The 18,258-nt window shown below is 43.8% G+C and overlaps 1 protein-coding gene across 2 annotated transcripts in view; it reads right to left on the bottom strand.

Moving 5' to 3' along the window:
* Positions 1-1,452: 1,452 nt before the first annotated feature.
* PRKCQ (protein kinase C theta) overlaps positions 1,453-18,258 on the bottom strand; it is a 61,871-nt gene continuing 45,065 nt past the window's right edge. For both annotated transcript variants that reach the window (XM_032107203.1, XM_032107204.1), the window contains 6 exons: positions 12,820-12,911; positions 11,275-11,337; positions 7,550-7,688; positions 4,697-4,885; positions 3,988-4,116; positions 1,453-3,355 (listed from right to left, as the gene is read on the bottom strand). In XM_032107203.1, coding sequence (XP_031963094.1) covers positions 3,200-3,355; positions 3,988-4,116; positions 4,697-4,885; positions 7,550-7,688; positions 11,275-11,337; positions 12,820-12,911 — 768 coding nt within the window. In that variant the 3' untranslated portion in view covers positions 1,453-3,199. The remainder of the gene's footprint in view (positions 3,356-3,987; positions 4,117-4,696; positions 4,886-7,549; positions 7,689-11,274; positions 11,338-12,819; positions 12,912-18,258) is intronic.

The raw sequence follows: 18,258 nt of genomic DNA, 5'->3' as shown, positions 1-18,258 counted from the left end.
AAGTCTTTGCAGGAGTCCTGAAATTAGGGCTGTCATTTACAGGTGACTCCCACTCATCCTGATTTGGTGGATGCCAACAAGTAGGAATTCATATATCCATCAGGTGTGGCAGCAAGACCAAGTAAGGAGCATTTGGGTGCTTTGGGGACTCCCAAAGCTTGAGTTGAAACAAGTGGTGCTGGAGGTCAGACCCTGATGTTTGCTGGTGCCATGGCCCTGCAGTAGTGCTGTGATCCCACTGGGCTCCAGAACAGGATTGAGCTGTCAGGAAATGAATCACCAAACCTGGCAAGCCCCATCTACTATGCCATAAAATGAACATTTTTACGGAGAAGGGGAGAGAAAAAAGGGAAAGAAGATGGGAATGGAGGTGCCATGTTCAGCCAGGGCAAAGGAGCATCTTGGTGAGTACCTGGGCTCCTGCTCATTTCTGCGTGGGTGTTTGGCTTTCAGCCCTCCCTGGCTGTTATCTCTCAATCACTGTCACCACAGGAAAGCGTTTGCTGCTTCCCACGTCACTCTTCACACCCCACAGGCACAGCTGGGAGGCTGCTCACACAGTGGGACACACAGTGAGCACGTTCGTGGTGGCTCATATCCACCTCTCCCCATGTCCCTGCCCCCATCCTCAATGGGTTTACTGGCTTTTTAAGCTGAAGACGCCTTGCAAAGAGAAGCAGGTGCTTCTTCTTGTGGTTTGCATCACAAGCTTCACACTAATCCTAACGCTATGCCTGCTCTAGCAGTTACTCAACGGGCTCCTTCACAAGGCACTCTTACGTGTGGCTGTATAGAACCACAGTAGGAGTGCAGAGAGCCTGGCCTCTGATCAGAGAGGTGTTAAAGCCTGTTCCTCTTCAGTGACTTAACCACAAGAGGTGAACCAGCACCCTCCTTCTTTAGTCTATGCTCTTGGGTTGTCCCTGCATTGGCTTCAAGCCCAAACTGCTGTGCTGCTGCAAAGAGAACATCCCTCACCATCATTTAGGGATACTGCCAGTCTTCAAATGCTCAGAAATGCAATCCTAGTCTGGATCAGGCCAGCCAGACTCCACCAGAGTCATGGACACACTCAGGCCCTCGCAGGACTTGGATGACCCAGCCTCATTCGGGTGTTGAAGGAAGATGTCCCGAATCACTCACTTTTAGTAACAACCTGGACACATCTCCTCTGCAACCCCTCTGAGATACCCGACCCCATTCAGTGCCGTGTCACTTTTTGGCAGTGAAAAGGAACATTTCACTTTCTTCTTGGATACCTTTGCACAGCACCAAATCCTTGGTTTAACTATTGCCCTGTGGAGTAGTTACAGTTATTCAAGTGCTTGCTGCTGCTGTGTATTTATGGGCTGAAATTCCCCTGGGGAACGTTCCCCAGACAGCACAGAGTGATTTTAATGGCTTTTCTAAGCACCTCTGCTCTTTGTCCCTATTTAATCACTTCAATGCCTATTTCCCATTTATACACAACATTTTATTAAACTGTACAAACAGCACTGGCATTTAAAAAATTCATGTTAACTGTTCTAATTAAACACGATGACCAGCTCCACAAACTACGAGCACAGATGCCCCCTCCTGCGTTTCATACAGCACAAACAAGGATTTCATCAGAGTCACTGGACTGAAACCTTTCTCAGGGTGTTCTGCTCTTCTTGTCCACCTCACACACTTCAGCTCTTGTTCCTGCTGGATTCTGTGCCTGCAGTCACTGCCAGTGATATCCCAGTGCTGCCTTCAAGGCTGCATACATCCTGTTGGGAGGTCCAAATTGACAGCCCAGACCAGCAGAGCCAGGAAGGCACCTCTGAAGGGAACCTGAATTTGGGATAACTCACCTTCTAGAGCTTTTCTTCTTCATGGACATGAGGTTGATGCAACAAAGCTCCAAATGTATGTTCTTCAAATAGACCCCAACACCAACTTGAGCAGCTGTCTAAGCCTAAGTTGTTACAAAATCTTCTTTTTAGGCTCTGACTTGATTTTGACCCAGCTTTTAACAGGTGTCTCAGCGACAAGGAGTAACTGGGTGGTTTCACAAATCTCCAATCTCAGAAGAGAGTGCACCTTTATTTAAAAAGATCCCATGATGAAAGGATCACAGAAAAGACTTTTTTCAAACCCATCTACATTCCCACAGGCTGCAAAGGGGTAGAACACACAGAAAAATGTCACAAGGTGAAGGTGAAGGCCACCCTCACCTGATGTGCCTCCTGCCCTGTGACCATCGTGTGCAGCTCGTTGACCTGTACCAAAGAGCTGGCACATCATTTAGAGAAACAGAAAGTAAATCAGCCTTTGCAGGACCAGTTATTACCTTTCAAGTGAAATACCCCAATTCTGTGACTTTTACAATGCTTAAACAATGGTTTGAGGAAACATGCTGCACTTTTCTCATGTGGTTTTAAGTTAACACGTCAGAAAGCCCCATCCAGACCTTGCCCTGAGTTTGGTGTGTGAGAGGACACTTAAAGCTTTAGAACAGGGTTCTCGAAGCATTCTGCAACTTCCCATCCTCCCTGCTCAGGCACTAAGTGTAAACCACTGTTTTTCTGTACTGATCTTGGCACTTCCTTTGGTAACGATCCATTGAGATGTACAGATGGTGGAATGGGCACCTGAAAGTCTCTTTGTCCCATGGAGAAAAATTGAGACTTAACACCTATGAACAGTGTTTTTAAAAGGTGTAGGGAGCAAATTTCTGCTTCAAAACTGTGCACACATGGGCAATTCTGCATATGGACGAGAGGAGGTTACCAAAGCATCCAATCAGGCCTTGAGCAAATCACTTTTCCTTCAGAAGAAGGTGGGTCTGAGTCAGAGTTGCAGAAATGGGCACTGAAATCACCAGAAGCTCAAATATACTTATTTTTCCTTACAGAGAAACCTGTTGGCTGCGTGTACAAGTAGTGGGGAACAGGTTTTGGCACCTCCTCATTTTCAAATGCTCTCAACTTCAAGAACATTGGGAAGAGAGAGAAGAGACACCAAAAGATACCACAAAGAAACTTTATCATCAGTGAAGAGTGGGCTGGCATCTGCTACGGACTGGAATAACTCAGAAGCCTCCAGGCATGGTACAAACTTTCACTGAGGTGCTTTTTTCTGGAGGGTTCTTGATAAAAATAACCATGCACAGTCTTCAGCTGACAAAGTGCTACTCAAACCATTACAGAGAATTCCTTCAGTAAGGCAGATCTCAGGAAAATATCTTCTCCATTTTAGGGTTCACAAAAGAGAAGTTGCTGAACATATTTTGGTCCATGCTGTTAATCAGTGCTCTGTCGGCGCAGGAGAGTCTGGGTTTTTCATTTAGGAATTCCTTGTCGAAGTTGCTACAGTCACTTGGAGATTTCTTCAAGAAAAGGAAAAAAAAACTGATGTCAAACCACTAATAGTCAGATCTTCATTACAATGGTACCGGCCCTATCAGGCTGCTTCCTATGGGCTCAGCTCAACCTTTAGATGGGAGCCAGTAAATATAAATATTATAAAGGAGGCACTGAGCTTGTGATCCAGGAATTCTGCCAGGCAGGGATGTTACAGCTTTGTAACATGGCAGACTGAACCCATCAACTGAATAACACTTGTGAAAGGCTGTAAAATAAAAGTATGATGTGCTTGTCAAATTAAATTCTATTATTGCTATTAATAGGAGTATAATAATTTAATTAGACTGTTATTAATAGTCAGAATGATCCTGATTTAGCCAAACACCTGGTTCCTGAACTGTTTTACCTTCTGCAGTTCAATGAAAGATAATCCTTTCAGAAGGGGCTGCAGTTATGTGGTGAAGGGAAAGTGTTACTCTGCTGCAGTAACTGAGAAAGAGATGAGAAATTTATGGTTTCTCAGGTGTAGGCGTGCCAAACCTGGGCTTGCAGCCACCACAAAGGAGTAGTTGTGAAGATCAGGTCAGGCAACCAGCAGAAATGCACAGTTTAGAAGACCTGAGATGCGTGGAATTGAAAGAAGATCCATCCTTACCACTCTCGGTTTGAAAGGAGGCTCCATCCTTCTCTCTTCCAAAGCTTCCCAGTTGATTTCCCGGAAAAAGGCGTGCTGGCGGATGTTCCCTCTTGCTCCCAGTCTCCTCTCAGGCTCTCTTACAAAAAGCTGGAATGTTGATTCCATAGGTTAAATTCTCTGCTGATAATGCAGACATTAAGCAGGGTGGAATGTGTAATTATCTAGAGTCAGTGCCATGAGAAGAACCCATAATGGAGAAAATGTTGGGATTTTTTTTCCTAAACAAGGAAGCTTATTGATTGGTGTAAATATGATAATTATCTCTAATCCTGACAGAAATACAGGCTGTTTGTGCAGAAAGATGGCAGTGGGTGCCCCAAAAAGAGATGTTCAACATCTCAATCTGCTTCAATCAAAGCCCTTAGTTTGAAGTATCTTTTCCAGGAGGTAACATGCCTGGCACCTTAGGGAGTGCTCTGCAAATAAACTGATCTCTGCTGGTGTCTGGTGCCCTCTGAGGAGCCACCATCACAACTCAGGAGAAGGAAGACACACAAATCTCCTCATGACATAGGTCATGTGAAGTCTGATGCCCGCAGAAAAGACAGTGACTCTCCCTGGTCCTAGGACACTAAATCTGTTTCTCTCTACAACAGCTGAAGATAAAAAAAATTGAAGACAATAATTCTGGCAGAAAGACTTTCGTTTGATGGATGGTGATTCTTACCTTCACCAAGATGTCCTTTGCATCCTTGTCCAGCCAGCGAGGGTAGAAGGGGTTATCCATACGGATGGACTGGAAAAGCTCCTCCTCATCTTGGCCATGGAAAGGGGATTGGCCAATGAGCATCTCATACAGAAGGACACCAAAGGACCACCAGTCAACAGAGGTGTTGTACTTCTGCCCCAGCAGTATCTGCCCAGAAAGAGGAGCAAAAATGGCAGAAGTAAAATGTCTGACATGAGTTTTTCAACTTCAGACGGGTGGCCAGACCATGGCCTTGCAAAAGCTGCTCTGCGGAGCGGGATAGCAGAGGTGCTTCCCTCTGCCTGCAGCAGGAGCCAGAAATCTGCCAGTGGTGAGGGGCTTGTGGCTCCTGGAGTGACGAGGCACAGCCACACCTGGGTGCCAAAACAGTCCCTGGCACTACAGACAACGGGCTGCATGTAACTCTTAAGTTATATGAACTAATCCTTGGCTACTGGAGAGTTCTCAAATATAAAAGGTGAGACAAGTTGTCTTTAGCCTGTTCTCTAAGGGTTCACTTCAGGCTTGTGAAGCCCAAGAAGACGAAAGGCTAGGTATTAGTGTTTTGGGATTGATTGAAGTCATACAAGCTGAGTTTTAGAACTACAAAAAAAAAAGCATAAGGGTACTTTAGGACCATCACTCAGTTAAAATGTTGTGACTCTACCCCAGAAAAATCTTCCCCAGGAAAGACATGAAAGAGGTTGCTGATCTGTCCTCTTGAGACCAGCTGAGTTTTAGGTAGAGGAACAGGAATTTGCCCTCAGTCAGTCCCTTGGTTTGTGCCTTTCAGTGTCACCTATAAAGTGACATCCAGCTGGAGTGACAACCTTGCCAGAGTCTAAAGGACCATCACCAAGTTCTCAAACTTCCCTTCTGGAGAAGCAAAATTAATCTCACCTGCCTTCGGATATCTGTTGTGGAGATACCTAAAGCTGAACCAGTTATCACTAGCTCCTTTTATAGCCAAGGAAGGGAATAAGCCCAATTTTAAACACCCAGATAAATATCTACCTGTTGTAAAATACAACCCCTGTTTGTCTCCTTTGGTTCTCAAAGAGCCTCAAAAACTTGCTCATATATAGATTTTTCTATTGCAGATATCTAAAGGTTCATATGATCACTGTTTTGTGTAGGATTCTCATCAGAATTTTAGAGCTGTAGAGGGGAAAATTTCATTTAAAGGCACAATCTTTACTTTTGAGCCCACAGCTTGGTTGCAATGGGATGCTTTATACTACATCTGTCTCCAAAAGAGGAGATGCAAAAAGGACAAAAAAGAAATTTGAATATATGATGTAATATATGCAATGAGTTCCACTCAGAGCCAAAAACCAAAAAAAATCAGCAAGACCCCTTAGTATATTTTTTCTGAATCACTTACAGACAAAATCATCCCAACCTTTCCTTCTGAAAAGGGAAATTATTTTTACAAGGCTTTATCTTTTAAACTCTAAAATATCTGGAAATTGAAATTAAAGTGTTTCATGGCAGTCAGAAAGAAAAAGGTTTATTTTGTTTGAAATTCTCTGGGAAAAAAATAAACTCAGCAATTTAATTTCAGGCTGTCTTTTTTTTTTGTCAGGTATTTTTTGAAATGAAAAAAGTTGCTTGTCTACTGACCCCAAAACCCCTTATTTGCACGGCTGTGGCCAAGTTGCTGGGTCTGTAACAAAGAACAGTGGTAGCAGCTGCAGTGAAATACTGACAGAGTCCAGTGCTCCTGCCTGTGGCAGGAGAGACAATCCATAAACTCTAGAAGTGCTTTCAATTTAGAGGTAAAAGGTTTTATATGCACTCGTTGAATCCCTAAAATAAATACGGTGCAGAAGTAAAACTCTGAGCTATTTTAGTTTTTCTCTTTTCTATAAAATAAAATCACAGATAAAGGATCAACACTTGGCTATCTTTTTTTTTTATGAGCAAAAAATAGCATTTTTTTTCTTAAATAAAGGCATGTTGAAGTGGAATAAAAGACAATTAGCTTGATTGCAGAGTACACTTACACCCATTCTTAGGCAATAGAAATCCAACTGATTTGAAGAGACCCTTGAGCCAGCAGTGGTGTAACCTTGGCCAGAATAGAGCCCTTAGTGCACAGTGAAGGACCAATGAATTATAGTAGAGGAAAAATAAAACCCTGAAGGCTTTGACAGCTCTTTGGAAAGCACCAATATCCATCATGAAAACACTAAAATTACCAAATGGGATCTTGAAAGGTAAATAAATGGATATCAGACCGATGTCAGACATGATGCATGGATGACTTGTAGGTTTTTCTCTGAGCTAAGAAACATTTTCTTTGGCCACCTAATTAGTCAAAGCCTCTCCACAGTAAGATTTATCATTGTGTGAAGTCATCAGGTTAAGGAAACTTTCTCTTTTCTGGAGGGATCTAGTTCAAAACACCTACGTTTTCTAGGGGAAAAAGAAAAAGAACAAATTTCTCTCTGGTTAAAAATTGAAAGAAATAAGGGAAGGGCACAGTCAGCGTTCCTCGTGCTGTGTCAGTCCCTGAATTGTAGGACCTCTTGGAGTTTCTTCTGCCATGGCCCAAACTGAATTTCCATTAAGCATTCTGCTTCTTGGTTTAAGCCAAGCTCCACTTGTTTCCCAGAGTCATTCGCACAAAAACAATGAATTAGCCACAAAAATAAGCAATGCCAGACAGCAACACAGACTCTGAGTCAAGATGAAATCCAGTTCCTGGCCTGGAACTGCTCCAAACCAGGTTACTACCCTTGGCAGCCTCTACCACTGCACAACAGTCATGTCTTAAGACATATTTCCTGTCCCCCAGCACTTGCTGATCTCCCTGTGCCCCACACCTACCTCAGGGGCAATATAGTCAGGAGTGCCACAAAAAGTGCTTGTCTTCGCATCACCAAACATGTTTTCTTTGCACATCCCAAAATCAGCAATTTTGATGTGCCCCTCATTGTCCAGGAGGACGTTGTCCAGCTTCAAGTCTCTGTGGAGGAAGACAAGGAAACCCCCTTCTTTAAAGTGTTCCAGAAGCACACAAGTTACCTCAGCAGGTTACACTTATTAACTTGTTCTCTGCCCCTGTGCAGGGCCTACATGCTGGAAATACAAAGGAAGGCTGAGGGATGAATGAGGAACTGCTCTCTTGGGCTTCAGTATCTCTCTTCCTCATTTCTCTTGTCCCAGCACTGATTTATCTCTTGGAGAAGACACAGAATCATGGAATCACAGAATGGTTTGACTTGGAAGGGACCTTAAAGATCACCCAGTTCCAATCCCCTCCCATGGGCAGGGACACCTCCCACTAGACCAGGCTGCTCCAAGCCACATCCAGCCTGGACTCGAACACTTTCAGGGATCACATCACCCAAGACAGCTTCTAAAAGCTGTTTCCTTCAAGGATGCAGAATAGTGAAGCTAAGATGGACTTTGTGCCAACTTGTGCTTCAGCCCTAAGACAGCCCGGAGAACGAGAGCAAGCAGTGACCAGGTAATTCTCACTCTCTCCTCCCCTGGAAATCTCAGTATTCTCTCTGAAGCTGCTGCCAGATCTCCCTCCTAGAGCAGGCTCTACAAATGTTGCATGAGGTAAGGACCCACAAGCTCTGCAGAGGGTTAGAATAATCCCAGACATCAGCAGAACCCCCACCACTGCTGGGCTGCACCATCTGAAACCCGGGATTTACAAAGCCTTTCACACTCAGCTGCCAGGCTGTTGTCTGATCAGGGTCTCAGCTTTTGAGCTACTCCAGGAAGCAAAGAGCCCAGAGAGAGGAAGAAAACAGAAAAGCACAGAGAAGGAAATAAAAGTAAATGAGCTGATGACTCATGACCATTGATGGAGAACAAGGAGGTCCTGAAGTGGGAACTAACTACGAAAGGAGAGAAAAGCTCGTAAAGAAGAAAAGGTAGAAAGAAAGGAAGACTGGCATGGTTTCTATGTTAATTTTCTTAAATCTTACCTAAAAGTTTTGTTTTTCATTGAGACAATGACTCAGGTAGACATTTGGATCAGTGATGCTGAACTTAATCGGGGATGTGGGTAGAATTTGGGTGACCTGGTCTGTGAGCACACACATTCCTGCACTGCCTGGCTTGTGCTATCAATCACTGCTCCTTTTCAGTTCCAAAGCACCCAGACACATTTGCTTGTACCCACAGCTGAGGGTGTAACCGTTCTTTTTCAACCTCTGCTAATTCACGGCCTACACATATTTTGGCCAAAAAGGCCAAGTTGGATGGGGCCTGATCCAGTGGGTGGCATCCCTGCCCATGGTGAGGGGGCTGGAACTAGGTGGTCTTTAAGGTTCCTTCCAACCCAAACCACTCTGTGAATCTGTGATTATATGATTTTCCACACCTCAGGCAAGAAGCCTAACCATGAGGCTGCTGCACAGCCACCCTCCTGCTGACGACTGCTTTACAACGTGGGTTTCTTTTCAGAAATGTTCCTCAAAGAAGGTAATTTCTAATGCTTGATGCTCCTGAGATGATGGCCTGCAATTGCAGGAAAGATGATTCTTCAGCCTCCCTCTGTGCAAAGCTCCTTGTCTTGCTTGGGCTGGTCCTCAACAGTGTGGGGGACATTGTACTGTTTACACACTAAATTGTTGCTGTGGGGCCACTGTTCACTGCTGCAAGAACATGGCCCAAAACAAAATGGGAGTCATCAATCAAAGAGAAATACAGAGAAAACTGAGACATTTGCCTTCCAAGTGGCAGACACTCATATTGTCACAATTTCCAGCTGGAATGACTTATTTTAGTTACAACATTGAGATCAATCTCAGGCTGCCAGCACTGCTTTTATTCACCCGATAGATCGAAGCAAAACAAAGAAACCCATCACCTACAGTTCTCTTTCATTATTTTGATGAGTCTCAAACTCATTGGCTCCAGGGACTGGAGTTTCTGCCAAAAAACGCCTCAGCTCATTCGTTAAAATTTAAGCCAACATTTCCAAACGTGGGTGCATGAGACAGAACAGCTGGATTCATTATTCTTACAACATCACAAGAGATGTAGTTTCAAAAATGATTTCTATTCACTTTCCAAAGTGCTTAGTTTGCTCTGACAGAGATACTGATGACTCTGTGTTCTCAGCTGACCTCGTTGTCATTGTCTTCAGTGAAAAAGGGAAAAGAGAGTAGGGCTGGTTAAACATTTTCTCTCAACACTTGATACCCAGAGCAGTATCACCAGCTCCTGGGAATGAGATACTTTTTCCTATACACATGCTACCCAATGCCCAGATGTCCCAGTTTTCCCTCAATTCCCAAGGCTCCAGACTCTAAACACCCCTCTCCTTTCAGGAGGAAATGGGTCCCAAACCCCAACACAGCACTGGCGCAGTGATTCCAAGTAAAATTGTGAATTATAAATAAAATGTCAGCATTAGCAGTCCTGCCATAAACTCATCATGTCCTGCAGATATTTTAAATCAGATTTTCTGAGAAGATGGACTAAAAACAACAGACATGGCCAAGTGATTTGGGCACTTCAGAAAATTTTTCCTTTCACTCATCAAGAATAGTAATTAGAGCCAGAAATTTGCTGAGGCACCAGAGATCATCTTAGCTTAATGCCACTGATATTGATCGCATGTTTATGCAGTCACCATCATCGGTCAATAAAGACTATAAATGGCTCCCACATGAGTACTAATAGGAATCAAAGCTCGTGCTTTAAAGGGAGAATGGATTGTGAGCAAGCCATCCACTTTCAGCATTTGCTCTAATGTTCACACTACATGACAAACTCTGAAATAAGCTCATTTTGCGTTCAGCAAACATTGTTTGCTGTAGGGATCTTTCTCATTTGTTTGTGACAAGTTATTTGTTTCCTGCTTTTAAAGAAGGCTGCAGTGTAGTAACTGAATTTTGCTGTGAAGGTGAGCTTGACCAGAGCTCCCTAGAAATTCAGTTCCTCCTTTCAGCCATGGGAAATCAGACTGTGGCCTAATTTCTGGTAGAAATGGGTACTTCCCATAAACATTTTAACACAGGTTTGATGAACATAAAAATGCCCTCTGCTTTCTGCTTACTACAAGAAGAACTTGACAGACAGATTCACGATGGTGAGGCGAATCCCATCTCCCCATTGAACTGCGCACAGTAGAGCTGTTAATAATCCAAAATTAAGATATATCACTGTCTCCCTGCTGTTATTACATGGCTTGAGCTTGTCACCACTGTCCCAAGGTAACCAGCACAGCAGATGTACCAAATTTCTCGTGTCTAACTTGACCTTACACACCTTGATATGTTGAAAGCTTAAACAGGTTGCCTATACTGGGTGCTGTGTGAATGACTCTGTGTAAATGCATCCAAGGGTTTGTTTTAATGTTAACTGAAATAGGACAGAGTTCTGAAAGAAGGATCAAAACTGCCTTCTCTATACTATCTTTTCAAATTAAAACACCCAAACTCTGTGAAAGGGAAATGGGCAGAGAAATTCAATGCCAGTAAGCACAGCCAAGAAACAGCCTCTCTGTTGCCATCAGTGCTTGCAGGGAAAAGCAGAAAAAGTTTAGCATTTAGCATATTAATTACACTAAATTACAGTAAAATTACCTGTATATTATGCCCTTGGAATGGAGGAACTGGAGCCCACAAATGATTTCAGCAGCATAAAACCTGAACAGCAGAAGGAACAAATTAGAACAGGAGCTTCCCAAAGGCGCTTTCAACTGGACCCAAAAAGATGGAAAATATGTCTCCACAAGAGCCAAAATTGCATTAGGTTCCCAAAATGTCTGGGGTGTCTCCAGAAGGCTTGGGGTGACTGTGTTTTACTGGTGGGTGATGTGAGATTCCCAAAAGCAGGTGGGAGTCTGGGATGGGGAGCACAGACAGACTCCCTGGCTTGTCAAACTGTCCTCTTCCCTGCTCAGATTTATGACCTGCTTTTCATAGAATCCAAGAATTCTGGAATCGTTTAGGTTGGAAAACACCTTTGTGAACATTGAGTCCAATCATTAACCCAGCAGCGCCAAACCCACCACTAAACCATGCCCCAAGTGCCACATCCACATTTCTTGAACACTTACAGGGACAGTGATTCCACCACCTCCCTGAACAGCCTGTTGCAATGCCTGACCACACTTTCAGTGAAGAACTTTTCTCTAATTTTGAAAGCTTATCCATAATATGGGCCTTTCTCTGGAGCCGTTTTGAGCTTGAAGTCTTTGTTCTCAGCACATTTTTCCCCAAAGGACACCACTACATCCTGCTGCCAAGAGGCAGTTTCAGTGTGAAGAATGAAAGTGCTCTCCCAGGAGGGAATGAAACCAGAGGATCATAGCCCCTCCAATGTGGCACAGCTGTGCTCCCTCAGTCTTCAATGCATTGACCCTTAATTCTGGACATTCAAATGCTTTTGAAAAAAATCATCACTGATTTAAACGACAGTGTGGGGAATTTTTTATTAAATTATTAAATAAAAAGTAATTCCTATAGTAGTTTCAATATTGACTTTCAAAACACCTTTTGCTTGCAGAAGGATTAAAGGCACCTTTCATTTATTCTAATTCTTCTATTTACTTTAATCAAAGCTAAATACATTTTTAATTCTCCTTTGGTGTATTAATTTTTTGTTTAAATTTACCTTTTGTGCTTTTGATAGGTTTTCCCCCCACCCCACTGAACTTTAAAAGGGAAAAAAGGGAAAATCCCATTACTTCTAACAAACAACAGCTTCACCCCTGACCACTGGGCTGGGAACCTCAGGTTAAGCAGGTCCTGCAGCCTGGAGCCTACAGAGTGTTGTAAAGAAGCAAGGTCATGTCTGAGTGAAACCAACTGTGTGGATGGAGCCTAAAAGTCTTCTGTGGGAGGGAAAAGAGGATGGGAAGTGACTCACTCCTAGTCCTTCATTGAGGCAGGGGGATGACCTGCATGTCTTTGTTGAGTTTGGAGAGAGCTGGGATTGACAGTGACTTAGCTTCCAGCACAAGCATCATCCCCAGTTTGCAGCTGGGCAAGGTGAAGAGAGGTTAAATAATCTGCCCAAGGTTTCCTCTGCAAGGCAGTAGCAGAGCTGGGAATAAAATCAAGTTCCCAGTTTGCTTCTCTCTCGTGTGCACCCTGCAGGCCCAAAGGCAGTGATAAACATCTTACGTTGCTCTGGGAAGGTCGAACTTATGGCAGCTCTGGATATGGAACATGAGGTCTCCTCCATTGAGGTATTCCATCACAAAAAACAGGTTTTCCTAGAGAATGAGATAAAGTGAGAATAGATAAGGGGAGGTGAAGAGCAAGGTAAAAGTTTATATATATTTAAAAAAAAAAAATCAAACTGCTCAGAAAGCACCCAAAAAGAGGAAGGAAAGTATTACTGTGAGGGTTTTGGAAAGAAAGCAGCTTCTTTTTTAGATTCCTCATTTCTCCTCTTGGTTCCTTAAGCCTATACCCACCCTCCCTGCTCTGATTTGTATAAACACCATTAGCAAATATTGCAGAGCCACTTAATAGCCAGCTGGGGCTGTGGATTTTTACCAGCAGAGCTCCAGGCTCACAGAAAGGTGTCAGTAACTCTACAGTGCCTGTATAGCAGAAGGACAGATGGACAAGCTTCTCAGGGGACTAGTGGAAAAGGTAAAAATCAATTGTAAGTCTCCTCTGGTCCCCATTCCAGTACATTATCCATCCAGTGGTGTGACATCAAGCTGGTGTCAGCTGCATTCCTGCACATCTTCCGTGGAGGCACATGGGCCTGACCTTTACAAGTTATCAGAGACACTGGCCAGACACAGCAATTTGTTTTAAGCACATGCCTGATTTTAGCTTGAGAGCTGCTCTGTGTAACTTGCTGGTAGGAAAAGTAATGAATTAATCATATTTCTGGATACCCACTGAGCACTTGCACATCAGAGAAGCCTGGAAAAAAGTCCAGTCCTTGTCCCCAGTTGCATGCAACCATCAACTGTTCAACCAGGGCAGTGAAAAACTCTCCTCATGGTACATAGAAATGATGGAATCTTTCTCTGTAATAGCAGAAGAGATCACTGAGGTTTCCTTTCCAATCCTTGATACAGAATCATGGGATCACAGTATGATTTGGGTTGGAAGGGACTTTAAAGACCACCCAGTTCCAACCTCCTGCCACGGGCAGGGACACCTCCCACTAGACCAGGTTGCTCATGTACATGACACTGATTCTCTCACAGCTTCATCAGCCAAAACTTCACCACCAGAAGCCTGCAGAAGCTGGTTTGATTGATTGATCCCTTCCATGCTGAATTGTCTCCACAAAACAGAAAGGACACCTTTTTCTGGAGGAAGAGCATCTGAACACTGAGTTATGCTCCCAGTTTAAACTTCTGTTTTGGGAATCTCACCTTCTGTGCATAAATGAAGGAATAAAATAAAATGGGTGCAGTATTTTTTTCCCTTCAAAAGCCTCTCTCTGTTCTGTACACACCTGAAGTCAGTCATCTTTAGGCTGTGCTAAAAAGTTTAGGAATATCTTCCTTTCCCTGTTGCCTATTTCCCATTACATTTTTTCTGGGGGGGAAATAGAGTTATTTTCACTTATATTTTTAACAGTTGAAGACTTTTTATCCATAAGATCTAATGTAAGTGTCTCTGGCAGCAAGCCAAGAGCTGTCTATGTTAAAAAAACCACAAAAGTGCTTGTGCCTTTCAAACAACAGCTGTCTGCTCTAATTTGTGCAATTTCTTTAGCCAGATCCTCTTAATTACAGCACTCTTATTTAAATGGACTCACTGGAAACCCCACCTGTCATCCAACAAGCTCAAAGCCAGATCTGGCCTCCTGGGGAAAGAATACAAATTCCATCACTAAAACAAATGGGTTCAGGTTCTCAGTTTGAAGTCCTTGCATCTGCAGGGGGCCGTGCATGTAAATGAGTTCCAGCAAGTAAAAAGGCCAAAGGAAGATGGGCAATTTAGTGAAGAAATGTAAAAATATTGGAAGCAACGTGAGATCAGGAGCCCATTCAGGAAAATACTTGAACAGATGCCCTTTGGGAAGGTACACAGGGAGGTGATGGGGTTTAGCCAGCAACACACCCGCAACCACGTGTCCTGCTGGGACTGAAGAAACCTCATGGGTCTTGAAATGAGCCAGGCTCAGCTTTAGTGGGCTGGGAAGGAGAAAATCTCTCAGTCTCCCTATAAAGTCCACTGATTTTGGCTACACCTTATCACACATCTCTAACTGTAACTTGAAATCCATGTTTATTCAGCAGAATGAGCAGTCACACTCTGCTTGCTCATGGATTTGAGCAACCATCTGATGCACCTGTTTAACTGAACCAGGGACTCTGACTTCCAGTTGGGGACTTTGGCAGCATCCTGGAGGGAAGAAAAGGTGGGACAACCCCTCAGATTAATTTACATCCAAATATACAAACCCTGTTGCTCAGCTGCCTTAAGTTATGAAGCTGGAGAATACAAACTTTACTTAGGCATGTTTCGTGCTGAAGTTTATGATATATCAGGTGCTATAGAGTGGTACATAAACACTACTGAAAAGACAGACAGAATCACTCTGGCCTTCCTCCTCAGGGGTTTGGAAGCTCCTCTTGCTTCTTGAGAAGTGCAGATGTCTGGAATAGCTCGCGAAGGAAAATTGGTTGAGATAAGCCCTACGTCATTTTAAGTAGTGAGGTGTAACCAAGCAAAGTGCAACAAGTTACTGGAGTCAGATTCCTAAACCTGAGATCCACAGAGCCACAGAACACATTAAAAATGGGAAGTGGCAAAACCCATTCTAGAAACCACCAAAAATTCAAGAGAGTGCTAGAGGTCAAAGGGTTAGAGAATGTTCTTGCAGACAGGCTCCAACTTCACTTCCTCTTGTCCTGGGAAAGTTAACTGATGGCTCATGCCTGCTGCTGAGAGGCTCTGGAGTCTGTCAGCACTTGGACCAGGCAAGGGGGCTTAAGGGGGTGTTATCTACTTGAAAATGTCCCTGCTCACCGCAGGGCAGTTGGACTAGATGACCTTTAAAGGTCCCTTCTAACCCAAACCATTCTGTGATTCTCTCATTCTCAAGACTCTGCCATGCCCTTATCCCCTGCAATGGTCCTGCCAGTGGATGTCAAGCAAACAAGCAGGAATGTTGTTCCTCAGTGGTGAGACTCACAGAGCTCTGCAGGAGGCTTGGAAAGAGTGCCCTGCCCCTCTGCCTTGCAGACAGGTGACAGACAACTTGCTGACCACCCATGGGAGCATTCCTGGAGAGCAAATGCTCAAGACAAACTTCTGGTCATGATTCCGGACTCACATGACAGAACAGAAATAGTTTGGTCTCATGGCAGAGCTCGGGACAGCCTTTTACAACCACAAAGCTCAAGAAGAACTGAAAAGGCACTTACTGCACCAGGATAATTATAAAATTATAGAAAAATTCTGAGTTGGAAGGGACCAACAAGGATCATCAAAGTCCAACTCTTGGCCCTGCACAGGGCACCCCTGAGAATCACACCATGTGCTGGAGAGTGTTGTCCAAACACTTCCTGACGTAGCTGGAACCGGTTGTCTTGAGAACATCCATGTATCAGCCATTCCCTACTTCTAGGCCATCTTCCAGGGGCTTTCTCCATTGCAGCACAGGGAACAGGACAAACCCTCCTGTGGGAGGGTGAAGTGCTGCTCCTACAGCAGACAGAGCCCTTCAACACGATGGACAACACACCGACACGGCAGCTGTGTGTCCTGCACAAAATAACACAGTTCCTGCACACAAAACAACCCAGTTCCCAAGTCGAGCCAGTCCTGCCAGGTGCTGAAAGCCTGGATTACTGCAAGAACTCAATTTCCTGCCCTTTCAATCCCTCAGTGCCTGCGCTGAGCTGACTCCTCCCCACAGAGCCACCTGCTCCCTCTGCCTGTCCAGGACACGGCAGGGATGGAGTTAAACCAACCTGCTCCTGCTCTGCTTCGACTGCTGTGAGAATGAATAGTCACTATCAGAGATGCTTTCAACTTTATAAACAATGAGTATAAAGCATTTAAATTGATCTTTTGAAGGTACATCCTTTAATAGGCTCTTAAAATCCTTTAACCAGCTGGAAGCCCTCCAGAGCACTTTTCTGCAGAGATTTTCAGATTTTGTTTTCTTTGCATTTTGAAAGCGCTTGCATACATACAAATAGGCGATTTAACACCATTTACTGAGAAGCAAAAATTCTTCTTCCCAGGGCTTCCAGGAGGATGAATGTCAGAATAATTAATGCTGCAGGACAGGCTTTACCTGTGTTTAGAGCAGTTACCCTAACGAATGGCTCCACGTGGAGAAGGCTCCAGATTAAGTGACCTAATCCTGCTGCATTCCCACTGAATTATGCTGTCCCTGGCCAAAAGAGAAAGGCTGGACCTGATGCAATTCCTGCAGCTGACTCTTGTCTCACCTTTTCATGCAGCTCAGCACAGTCTGGGTGCTGATCCACACTTCGGATCTACTTTATTTCGTGAGATAGTTGACAGCCAAAAGCATCTCAGCCTTTTTCACCACATCACTCAGTGTTGCAATCCCATCAGAGCATCCCATCCAGTAGGAAAGAGGGCAATGCAGTCCTCACTGTGTCTACTGCCATGAGGAACAGTTAACACAGGGTTACTCCTTGCTAGGAGGTGACTACAGGCGTTCACCTGCGCTGGAATTTGCACCAGAGCAATCACAGGTTTAATTTTGTTCTCTGGTTTAAAGACTTTTTCCCCCTCTTATGTAATATCTGCCTATCTTCTGGAGATGGCAGCATTTCTTACAGCTGCCCAATAATCCTGTCCAGCCCCTGATCTCACTATTTATTCCTCATTCTAATCTTTCCACTGTCAGCATTTTTAACTGCATGTTAAGATGCTCATTTGGGATGCTCAGCATGGTGTGCCCATCTGCTTGGTACAAAGCATGGCAATATATTTATACACATAAATAAAACACATCTGCAGAGATAAAGGTGCAGACTTGGCTGGCAATAGCTCCTTCCAGTCAAGCTCTAAGATCCCAAGACCTTTGCTCACACTCAGAGCAGACAGAGTCCATCACTCACTGATAAACTGAGGTACTATCAGCCCATGTCTTGCAAGAGGAAGTGGTTTTCCCTATCAGAGTCCAACACAATCTTGGAGAGGGACTAATTTTCTCAAGTCTAGAAAAAGATTTGTCTGAAGGTTTGTGGATTAAAAATAAAATAAAAATCACCAGACCAAAAACTAAACAAAAAATAGACAAGTTCGTGAAACATAAATATTTTAGCAGCTGAAAAACAGGCAAAAAATTTTAATGTTTTCATTTTAAGAAATTTTTTTTTTTTTCAGGATAAAGTGCAGCTAGACTGCAGATTTTTAGAAATCTCAGGCAAAGCTGAATGCATTTTGGGCTGATTTTCCTCAGGCTGGACGATGGGAAGGCAATGACAATATGTGCATTGAATATGGCAATCATCTATCACTTAAAAAACCTCAATCCAGTTGTGAGCTGTCCTCCTCTTTTCCTGGCCAGTGCCTTTCCCCTGTTCACACCACATGGGCTGACACCATCTAGAAGAGTCTTGCAAAAACTTCATATACTTGATATTATAATTACAT

This window comes from Corvus moneduloides, chromosome 4 (genome assembly GCF_009650955.1).
Source record: "Corvus moneduloides isolate bCorMon1 chromosome 4, bCorMon1.pri, whole genome shotgun sequence".
NCBI classification, from domain to species: domain Eukaryota; kingdom Metazoa; phylum Chordata; class Aves; order Passeriformes; family Corvidae; genus Corvus; species Corvus moneduloides.
This window is presented reverse-complemented; position numbering and strand designations above follow the sequence as displayed.